The 12280-nt window shown below is 39.7% G+C and overlaps 1 protein-coding gene across 1 annotated transcript in view; it reads left to right on the forward strand.

The window, feature by feature from the left end:
- Grin2b (glutamate ionotropic receptor NMDA type subunit 2B) overlaps positions 1-12280 on the forward strand; it is a 446438-nt gene that overhangs the window by 313508 nt on the left and 120650 nt on the right. Inside the window, exon 4 of the mRNA XM_028781023.1 lies at positions 8752-8866. Within this exon, the coding sequence (XP_028636856.1) occupies positions 8752-8866 (115 nt within the window). The remainder of the gene's footprint in view (positions 1-8751; positions 8867-12280) is intronic.

The raw sequence follows: 12280 nt of genomic DNA on the forward strand, positions 1-12280 counted from the left end.
GACCTTATCAGGTCTCTGAATAGCCAAGGTGACTACAAGTAGCAAAATGAAGAGAAGTCATTTCTTTTCTCTTTCTGGTTCTCTGTGCAGAATTGAATGGGAAGCAGGTTTGCCGTGTTGCTCATTAATTAGTGTCAAAGCATGGCTTCATTGCTTCCCCATAGGAAGTATCATACTTTCATACCCAAGTAGGAGTATGTCTTTCCTGAAGAGACTTTAAGGAGAATCACATAGTGTTCAAAGCAGAACTCTAAGAGGTCAGAATAGGAGTCATTTTGAATAATCATTTACTGTGGACTAAAATTATGGAAATGTAAGCTCATCTTTTGTGCTACTTGGAAAGGAAACATTATTGTAAAGTAGTCTGGTTAAGTGATTTCCAACTGCAGAAAATCTCTCAGGGATTCACTAACCACAGCAGCAAGAAACAAATGTTCTCTAGCCTCAGCTTGGGATGCTGGAGCAACGAGACGTTCCGATTGTAGTATTAAGAACAAAGCAAAACTCAGAGAATTGGGAGGCTCTGAACTTAATTGGGCAAAGCACAGTAGCAGCTCCCCAGCCCTCGGTCTGATCAGTAGTAAATGTGTAAGGTGAGGCTGTGACTTGAAGTCCCCCCAAATGCTCAGTCTCCAACTTCTGAGTAGTGTTTTGAAAAGAGACCAATAGTAGAACAAGAGACATGGTTAAAACCACTTGCTGTGTCGGCAGGAGACCTGTTTCTAGCACCCACATCCAGTGGCTCCTAACTTCCTGTAACTCCAGTTCCCGGGAATTCTGTGCCCTCCCCTTACCTCTGTAGGTACCTGCATGCATGTGGAACACACATACACTCGTGCTTACAAACACACACAAAAAGAAGATAATAATATTGAATCTTTTATAAGGGAACAATAGAAGCCTAGAGAGATGGTCAAGTGTGTAAATAGGATGCCAGTCACATACAAGTCAGATGTGGAGGTGTGTGCCTGTAATACCTGACCAAATCTTCAACTTCCTGGTTCAGTGAAAAATGGTGACTCAAAAAAAGAAAAAAATGAGGTGGTGGGTAATTGAAGAAGCTACCCTACATCCACGTCAATGTCATAACATTACTTACTGGACTCTGTGTGTGTGTGTGTGTGTGTGTGTGTGTGTGTGTGTGTGTGTGTGTGTATGTGTGTGTGTGTGTGTTATAATATATATACAAACTTTCTCTTTTCTCTTAATTTATTTTGTTTCTTGTTTTTATTTTGTTTCTACTCATCTCTCCCCAACAGCATTTGGGGACACAGAACAGGCCTTTTCATTTGCTTATCTTTCTTATGACTGAATACAAGTCTCTATGTTGATCCCAGGAAGAAATCTAAATAAGCCCAGGAGAGAATTGTCCCCTGGCATGGACTGCCACGTTGACTCACGTGGTAGAACGGTGAGGATTTTAGCAGCCTTCACAGACAGTGGCAGAGCCACAACTCCCACAATTTCACTTTTCTTTTGAGGGAAATAGGATTCCATTGTGTGTTTGTAGCACCTATACACAAATCTCACTGATTTGATGACTGTCCATAAATAACAGCTTTCTGAAGGAAAGTAAATGATCTCTACCCTCCTCCTCAGTCCAAGCAGAGATTACTGGGCAGGTCTCAACAATTCTATTCTATTTTCTTTCATTTCAGATAAAACTAAGTCATGACATTCAGTTGTGAAACAGAATCCATGTGAAAGCTCTCAGAATTTTTCATTGTTGGACTTTAGAGTCTGAAGAGGGTTTTTTTTTTATTCTTTGTAGTAAATTGTGATTGATGTCACCAATTGTCCCTCAAATGGAAGTAGTTCATCCCAAACTCCCAAAGGGATGAAGCATTTTTCTCTCTTCCAGCAGAGGAGAGGGAGAGTGGCAGGTTCTAGCAGACAGCTTTCAGGGTGCCTTAAAATCGCCCTCATTAATTTAACATCATGAATAGAATTTAAATAATTTATATATGGACTAGGCCACACTTGAACTTATTATTGTTTGTGAACATTTTTCGAAATAAATTAATGATATTAAATACCATTCCAGAAAGATAAAAATATTTAATTCATTAGAAGACAAACTACTTTTAATCTGCCTCAAGTAATTATAAATGGATATTGTGGTGTAACCTTTAAATTAGTTTCTCTCAATGTTCTCTACTAGCTACTATTTTTTCCTAATTCAGAGAAAAAGCTTATAAAACTAATTTTCTAATTATTTTGTCTGGTCATGGCTTCATATTGCTCTATATGCCACTATAGCTCAAGGACACTCTTCAAAGTTTCTTCAAAGTCCTCTTTCAAAAACAAAACAAAAGTAAAAACAAAAATACTTTGACAAGATGAAATAATTTATCCATTGTGGAACTGTTACCACCAAATTTAGGCTCAGGTGAATCCAGGAACTGAGCAGGGGTCCTGAGAGGGAGGCCCTGCTTGTAAGCTTCTTCCCACAGGTCTTCTTCTTATGTGAGCGATATCTGCTATATTTTTCTCTGTGCTCCTTTCTTCTCCCTGTTTTTCCCTACAAACATTTGGAGGAGTTATCTGAAGTTTTTCATTCATTGAATTGTATTACTAAGGGGAACATTCTCCTAGGTTGGGTCCGAGAAGAATCTATCTAAAATCCCAAAAGACAAATTTTCACTGACAACAGCCTACCAAAACAAACCCACTACACTGATGTGATAGTTCAAAATTTGTTTTGATAAACATGTTCCTAATTTAGGAAAAAGTAAGACATTCCTATTTAGTTTATCCAAGGAATAATGTTAACAAATATAAAACACTAATTTACAAATATCTTGGCCTCTTTCCTTCAGTATTGTTTTTAATGAGATGACTTTAAAAGGTTTTAAAATCTATGTTTACATTCTTGTGAGAAATTGTTTCTACTATTTCCAGGGAAAATGTGTAGAAGAAATAGTTATTTCCAACAGCACCTTCTACTCATCAGAAAGATATTTCAAAAGACTTGTGGCTTCGTAAATCAGATTCCAGTAAACTAGCAGATACAGTATTTATCAGAAGAAATGAGGGGTAGATTAATTGCTATCATATATAATCTGTTAACTACATATGTCCTATAACATAATATTGTACACTGTAAGCATATTAATGTAAAGAAGATTAATTTTAAAATGCCCCCAAAGAACACATCAAATACAATGTAGCTATAATTCTCCACGTCATTCAAGTTGTAAGATGGCTTTAACCAATCTATTTTTGTTACTTGTTTTTAAAATTTCATAAAAGTACTTGGTTTCATTATGGTATTTTGTACGTAGTTTCCACTATATGTTGTTCAGATTCTTGCCCATTTCCAGTCATTCTCTTCTCACTCTCCACAATTCCTTCTCAGGACTTTATCGCCCCGGATCCAGCATCTATTCTCAAACCCTTAGAGTACCCCAGTTTTAACAGTGGGCCACTCTCAAGATGGTACCTCCATTGTCCTGGTTCAAGTTAAGATACAACGTTATGGGTTTCCTCTCCAATCAGTATCTTACCAAAACTTACTGCTGGATCTGTGGCTTATGAAGGCTGTGGGTTACTCTTGAGGGCGGCACCATGGGTGCCTGCATACGGGCTGCAGGGGAGACCTTTTTGATGAGACTTCCGCTTCTCTTCAGCTGCCAGGGAGCCCCAGGCTGAAGACCTGTGTGTACTTTTTGGTGCATTGCCTGCCTTTTCTCTGCATTTCCAATTGTTCCTTTACTGCCTCTGTGAATTTCCAAATCTCTTCCCTCCTCTTCTCTTTGAAACAAGGTCTATTTTTCTCACACTGGTTGCTCTCTACTGGATCAGATGAAGGCAGCTTGAGGTCCACCATCTTGCCCGGAAGTTTGGAATCCATCTATTTGGTAGATCATAGAGATAAAGATATCAGACACAAGAGGTATATTGATGGTACATATTTACACAGGAGTTTTCAGAGACAGAAACTTGAAAGCAAGAGGTCAAGAATTCATTCTTCTGTAAGAAGTCTCTACTTTTAGGAGCTAGAAAATGGAAATGTTGTTTTGAAAATCTGGGTCCACTTTTGAAACACAATGATGATGGGAAGGAATTTGGACTGGGGTTGTAGACATCTGGATGCTGTTTCTAACCCTGTCATCTGATCTGGGTAGAGCCACAGAAACCTCTGGGTGACAATGAGAGAGAGGACTGGATGTGCTATGATGACAAGCTACTTTGCTTAGCTGCCCTGTTAGTTTTAAAAAGCCAATGCTTTGTAACAATATGAAGGCAGAAAGGTGCCATCATGCCAGGGCTCTTGATTTGCTGACAATGCTGGCAGAAGTCCTTCAGGTGCCTCCTGCACAGGACATACTGCAGACTCATCACTCTAGGTGTCTACATGGTACTGTGGATGCTCTGTGTGGCCAAAGTCAAAAAGCATAGGGTTTGCCAACCTCAGCTTGACCCTCTTAAACCTACTGAAGTGTGACTTAGGCGATGTAAAACAAATGTGTTGACTGGAAGACCATCAAGATTCTGAGTTTCTTGCTCAACAAGGAGGTAAGCAGGAAGAGAAATTTGTTTTAATTCATTTAGTCTCCAGTAGAGATTATTTAAGCCAGAGCATGACGGGTACTGATGCACAATAGAGGCTTTGAACACTGATGTCACTTCAGAGTGTCATGAAAAGATATAGAACTAAGACCAGAAGGTCTGATCTCTGATCCTGCATTTGAGTGTCACTTGTGGAGATTATTTAACATCTTAGGATCTGTTTCCTCTCTAAAGTAAGTTTCCAGTGAATAATTTTCTTCTTTTCTCTGAGGAACAGTAAACTCACATTCCATGTGATCTCACAACTTTATGAGATAGGCCACTGGGCTTCTTGGATGCAAAACCACATCTGAGAAACAGATCAAGTAAATTTTTAACATATCCAACTTTGACGGGACTTCAGAGAGACAAAGAGTATAATGGGCAACATTCTGCATTGGGGTTCCACTTAAGCCAGAGCTTTTGCTGTGTGTGAGAGGATGACTTGTGTAGAGAAACCAGTGATTATAAGATCTCAGAGTCTTAACTATAGTTCATCTTTTCCTCAGGACTTCTATGTTCAGGTTTCAAGGTCTTAATATTTCAAATTGATAAAGTATAGTCAGATCCAAAGGTAATTGGTAATTGAGTATTTTCAGTTCTCATGGGAAGTTTAATCATCTATGCAATCTTATGACCTAATGTCATGACCATATATGTTATGACCATATATGGACCTCAGCCTTCATTCTTCCCATGTAGCCCATTTATGAGCAGGCCTCGTTAAATGTCCTATAAAAATCTCTTTCACCGAAGCAGGTGTCTTGCCTTTATATGGTCAGATCATGACCATAACCCTTTTTAAAAATGCTCGCTATTACATAATCTCATGTATAAATCACATTTGATACATCACTCCTATTGATGGTTTCATTTGTTCACGCCCACCGTTGTTTTCTCTGACAGCTGTAGGTCAAATGACATTTTCATTTTAACGAGGGATCACTTAGGTTCACAAGTAGAGAAGCGACCTCAGCCATAATCATTTCCATTTTTTATTATCAATGAGTGAACTGATGAGCTCTGCTGTTCAAAAGCCATCCTTGCTCAGGGCTAGTGTACATTTTCAAATGCCCTAATAGCTAAATGGTGTCACAGCACAGGCAATTCCTCAGAAAGAAAATACACACACTGTGCATGATTGATCTCTCTGCTGTGAAATGACACAAATGATTAGAACATACATAATTGAATACTTTGTAGAGTGTCATGTGGCTTTATTGATGGTCTTGATAAGTATGAAGCATCCAAGAAGACCTTAGACATATGAGATGAACACAGAGAGCGGGGAGAGAAAGAATGTATCCACAAGGCAAAGATTTCTACATGAAACAAGGACATGGGGACACAGGAAGAGAGATGTTTAACTGCAGGCCAGTAGAGTGCCTCCAAGTGGGCTTTATTTCCTGCAAATTTAAATTTCTGCCCTTAGGCTCCCAGCTCAATGCCATCCCCTTCAGAGAAGTCATTGTCAAGCTATATACCAACCCCATTCATGTTACGCAGAAATCTAATCATTTCTAGAACTTCTATAATTGCCTTCAGAAATGGACACTTCCTTTTAAATATTTTAATAGTAGTTTAGATAAAGGCAGAATAATTTATAGCCATGCGTGGTGAAGAAGTGGGTACTTAAGCTGATCATTTATTTCCCCCTCCTCCTTCCTCCATTCTGTCTCTCCTCTTTCTTTTCCTTATTTTCCTCTCCTTTGTTCTTCTCTCTCATCTTTTCTTCTTTAAAAACAAAATGGGATGAAACTATTTTTTTGTTGTTGTTGTGTAATCTTTTTATAAAAATGTTCAGAAATAATTCCAAGTAGTTCAGTACTACTATAGGAAGAACATATTTTTCAAGTTCATGATGGCGGATGCTTCTACTGTAGTTCGTTGGTTTAAAATGCTGGTTTTGTAATTATATTCCTTAGACTGAATACTGTAGGGATTTGGGTTGTACTTAGAATTAGTGCCAGCTACAGGAAACTTGAATGTTATCTTCAAAGTAGCAATAAACTTGGGGAAGCTGCACCGACTGAGCTGAGAGGTAAGAATCAGAGCAAGGAATGAAGAAGATGCTGTGTGTGACCCGATTTGGATCAGGGTTGCGACACTTGACTGATTGAAGGCTCTCCAAAAGATGAGGAACTTGAGGCCACCACATATGATGAACACATAAAGAAATGGGATGCTAAATCCCATGTTGTTGTGAGAACAGGGATGCTGTGGAAGAAAGGCTATGGGACTTAGGACTCCTTAACTATGATTTCTGATTAAAAAAAACTAGTAAGATAATATTGAGCAAATAAGTTAATGTTTCACTTTCCTAACCCATAAAACTAAAATGATAGAAGCAAGTGAGCTTAAATTTTCTTCACAGGTTAAGATGAGTTTTTATAAAGGATGTTTGATACATGTCTTCAAATATTTGAAGAATGCCTAGATCAAAGAAGGGCTAGACTAAGACCATAAAATACCACAAGAAGAAACAAGTTTTCAAGAGTTGTACAGAGCTGGAAATCAGTTTTAAATAAGACAGACTCATTAGATGGCATGTTGAAGGTGGAAGACACCATGGCAAGTGCCTCAACTGATAGGAATATTCAAAAGAAGCCTAGAGGTCCAAGTCAATGAGACGGTGGAAAGAAAGCATCAAATGAAAGAAGCGACAACCTAGCTGACCTGAAAAGTCTAGCTCAAACTTCTAGGATTGTCTATTCTTTAGGAATCTTCTGTGCTCACAGCTGTACCTCTAAAGCTGCATATGATAGTCATGGCAAGCTTGCCAATCCCAGAGAGTCCTAGAATGAAATCCACCCCCCCCCAGGTGTTTATGCTACATAGACATCTTTACAGTTGCCAGAAGGATCTACTTTTCTGTAACCGTGTTTAAGCTAACATAACCTGCAACTGGCAACTGTTGTTCTTCTATATTCTCTAGAACTCTATGTTCTCAAGAAGAGAGGATGGAAGCCTGTCCTCTGAGCCATTGCCTCCACTGCTTTGTGAGATGCCTAGTTTGTTCCTTCTCAGAGACTCATCTCACAAACAGAATCAGACCCAAAATTCTGGAGTAGCATATCATGTAGCACAGAACTTCATTATTGATTCTGTGGGCCTATATGGGAAAGGGACGTTAATTACCATCAGCCCAAGTTACACTAATGCATTTGTAATGAGCAGGCCTGTGGGAATTCCCAGCTGCTTCTTAGCTCCAGTGGCTAGCAATGGACAGGGTGGGCTGGGGATGAATGTCCTGCAGGAAAACCATTTCATTAGTCTGATATCAGTCGCTTCCAGAATTTTCACTGATTTATGCTTTTGTCCTCACAGCACTGTATGAAACACACAACCACCCCCTTTTCTCACACTCACAGTGCATCCAGCACAAGTCCTGGGTTCTAGATGCTTCTGGCCTGCCATGCTCACTAGTCTTACAAATAAGGACTGAGCAAGACCTTAGTAAGAATTTAAAGAATGTGCATATTTGGGGGTGGAGACAGACCCTAAGCGCCTACGTGCTACCTTTCTTGGCAGAAAGTTGTCTTGATACATAGCCATTTTCTTTTCTTGTCTCTAGCTCCTCCACCCCTTGATTCCGCCTCCTTTTTTGAATAATGATTGTTAACACTTAATGAGCACTTACTATGCACCAGGCCCTATGGCAAGCGCTTAACCTAGTTGTCTCATTTAAGCTTGCAGACTTAATTAGGTGATCTTTTTATTACCAGACTTTTTGCAGATGGGAGGAAAGGAAACAGGCTTAAAAGTGTGAGGGCTGGAGAGATGACTCAGCAGGTGAGAAGCCCTGAGTTTGGTCCTAGAACCTATTTTGGGTAGCTCACAAAGCATCTGTAACTACAGCATCAGGGGACCCAGTGCCTCCTTCTGGCTTCTGCGGTCACCTGCACTCACTTGCGTTTACCCCAACACAGACAAATATGCATGCATATAATTTGAATTAAAATAAATCTTTTACTTAATTATTTGGTACTGAGCCATACTTATTTTAAATTTTATTATTCTTTTCACATGATTCCTATTGTAAAATCTTGACGGTGGGTATTGTATAATCAGTAGGAATTTGAAGAGTGTCAGTTGAATCTGTGTTCCTACCCTCTGGTCTGTCTTTTTGTCAACCTAAGTGCCTTCTGCTTTCAAATCCTTTTTTATATTTTTAATCTTCCTTTAATTTTGTCGTTACAGGTATCTGATCAATGTTACTTTTGAAGGGAGAAACCTGTCCTTCAGTGAAGATGGCTACCAGATGCATCCGAAGCTGGTGATAATCCTTCTGAACAAGGAGAGGAAGTGGGAGAGGGTAGGACATGACTTTGGTAATCCTTGAGCTAAGTAGAGAGGCAGGTGTTGGATCCCAACCTAACAGCAGGAATACACAATTTTTCAATGTCTTAAAGGAAAACAGCCTCTTGGTTTTCTAGGCATCAGAGACAAGATGCTGGAGCTCTGAGAGTCTGGGAGAAGCCAGGCCTCAAGCAAGCATTCTTTTCATTCTCTTGCTACTTCAGCTACCCACGAGGTTGTTTTCTTTATGTTCTGATTGCTGTCTATCGGTGGTTGCATAACTCATGTCTGCTTTAATGGGAGATGATACATATGCAAAGCAACAACTTTCCTGAAGAATCTAACTAGGCAGTACCAGTTAGAGCTTCTATTTTATGGTGCTGGAGGAAGCCAATAAACCTAGCGTACAAGCAGAAGGGTTAACAATGTTTGCTGTGACTGAAAATTGATACACAGGGCTCTACTCAGAATCTGTCCTGCTACCAGTTGACCATTGGCTTTGAAATTCTGCCTTTAGACATTAATTCCTGTTGGCACCCCTGCTTTCCTATTTAGGACACGGGGGCAGGGCAGAGATAGGTTTAGGTGGGGGAAGAAAAGTATTTTAGCTACTCAGTCTTTCACTTTCTGTACCAATAAAATGGGAATTGGTATATTGGCATTTATAAAATACTTGGAGCAGTACCTGATATACAGTAAGCACTCAGTAATCATTGGTTTTAGTTATGATTCTAGATCTTAGGTTAAATACCCAAGAGTAATCATTAGGCTTTTTGGAGGTATATCCTTTTGGCATTTGTCCCCTGATACACTGTGACATATGGTTCTGAAAATAAAATAAATAAGACTGGGAAATACTTACTGCTCTTCAGTCCAGGGAATTTCAGAATATATTAGCAGTTGAAAAGTTCAGATGTGTCTTAGAACAAAGAGGCGTCTTTAATTTTATTTAACATGACTTTTCCCAAAATACTCTTATCATGAGACCACTCTGTTCATAATAATATTATTTCATGAAAATCACCCTGAGTAACTGTTTTAAGACCATTTCCTTGGTTGCTGTGGGCCAATTGGCTGAAAATACATTTCATGATGTCAATGTGGTTCTAAAAAGAATAGAAATGAAGTGTATTCATCAGTATTCTATGAGTGACAAAATACTGAGACACAACCACTTTCATAGAGAAAAGATTGGTTTCAGTTTATGGATTTTTACTCCATGGTCATCTAAACATGTAGACCTGGGTCTCTGGCAGAGGTTCCCAACCTATGGGTTGCGACCCCTTTGGGGCTTGAACCATTCCTTCCACAGGGTCACATAGCAGAAATCCTGCATATCAGATATTTACATTATGATTCATGAAAGTAGCAAACTGAAGTTATGAAGCAAGAATGGAAATAATGTTATGGTTGAGGGTTGCCACATGAGGAACTGTATTAAAGGGTCACAGCATTAGGAAGCTTGAGAACCACTGGTCTATAGTAAGAGATAACAATGGGATCATGCTATTACCTCATGATATCTGGGAAACAGAATATATCATGATCCCAGTATACTTTCAAAGGCACCTTCCCAGTGACCTAACTTCTTCTTCCTAGACCTCATATCCTAAAGGTTCTGTTATTTCCCAATCATGCCATAATCTAAGATCTAAGCCTTTGGTGTGTGTACTTTTGAGACGATTCAGTATTCATGTTGTAGCATCCGACTGTCTTTAAGACCAAGAAGCCAGAAATAAACTCTCCAAAACTCACAATGTTGTCCCAGGACCCCAGACAACTAAGTCATATGAATATTCACCTGTGAACTGGACATCTGTGTCTCAGCCAGTAGAACTCAGGACTCAATTCTTAATATTGAAAGGTCTTGGCCCATCATGTTATTGTGACATCACCAGAGCTAAAAAATTTAAATCATACCTGATGGCTAAAGTTATTCTCTGGAACTGAGTTCTCATTTGATCAGAAAGAGTTGAACCCTGGGCTCCTGCTCCCTACCCTACTCAATCAACTTTTCACTGTTTGTGTCGAGATGCCGTAATTTCTGAAGTGTTCTCATCCCTCATTTAACAGGTACTTCTGCCTATCTCTGGAAGAAGAGTTATTAGTGACTAAGACTTTATTCATGGATTAGGTGCTGTCCAGCTGAGTAACTCTTATATAGTGGGGTCATAGTAACTGTTTCAAACAGTTAGCATCTAAGAACTGTCCTTTAGAAGTCACTACTTAGAGGTCTGTTGATCTCTCTTGTCTTGGCCCCAAGTCTGAGTCCTGGGACAATCACCTCTTTCTACAACTAAGTCTTCCCTCTGGGTATTAGGTCATTTGTAGCATCAGTTCAACCATTGTTCCATCTTCTATATGTAGACTTCAAGTTAATGGGATTCTTTGTCCTGAAATCAGCCTTTGCCCATTACATATGAGCCTTACATGTGGCTGCCTGAATGAGCTTCCTAAAATACAACTATATACTCTTCCCTGGCCCAAACACCAGAGTTTGCTATGGCTTATGGACCAAGTCTACATTTATCTGTTCTTGCATTCAAGACTCTGGTTCACACTCCAATAGTTATCATCTTTTCCTTATTGTTGTCTACCCTGGGCTCCTTTGAGCATATTCCTTCTGAGAATACGCTCTGGTATAATCCTACTTCCTGTACAAGAAGCCGTGTTTACTTTTCTGGGAATGAACAAGTCGTACAACTATTCAAGTTATAAGCGTTCTTTGAAGTCCAATTAAGATGTTGTTGCCTGTTGTTCTGATCTTTTATTGTGGTATACACCATGTGCCCTGCAGCTTTGTTTCATACCTCTGTGACAGCCTCATCTTAGCTGCCTTGAGTTGGGACTGCGAGCCCTGTGCACTCCCAGAGGGCAGAGGCTGCGCCACTCCTCCCGTCGTCATGTCCTCGTAGCAATCTGGATGTGTGCATTGCATAAAGCAGCTCAATAAATATTTGTGGAATGAATGGGAACCATTACATAATAAGAGAGTCCAAAAATCCATCATTAAGAGTCCAAGTTTATGCTATTGCCCTTGATATATTTGTTGTTTTTTTTTTTTTTTTTTTTTTTTTTTTTTTTTTTTTTTTTTTTTTTCTAATTAACTTGTTCTCGGAATAATTTATTGATAGCACGATGAACAGGCTCAGTTTATGGTTGGTGCACATCAATTTACACATCAAATATAATTATGTCCCCTTACCCCATCCCCCACCACCCCCTCGGAACCTCCAATCCCCTCGCCCCTCCTCCTTCTTCTCTGTGGATGTAACCTCTATCTACACCCCCCCCACTCCCACCTCCCCACCCTCAAAATTCCCACCCCCTGGGGCATCCAGCCTTCATGAGGTCAAGGTTCTCTTCTTCCACCTATGCCCAGCAGGGCCCTCCACTTTTACATATTCAGCTGAAGCCCTGGATCCCCCCC

This window comes from Grammomys surdaster, unplaced genomic scaffold, assembly GCF_004785775.1.
Source record: "Grammomys surdaster isolate TR1022 unplaced genomic scaffold, NIH_TR_1.0 373, whole genome shotgun sequence".
In the NCBI taxonomy this organism is placed as follows: Eukaryota; Metazoa; Chordata; class Mammalia; order Rodentia; family Muridae; genus Grammomys; species Grammomys surdaster.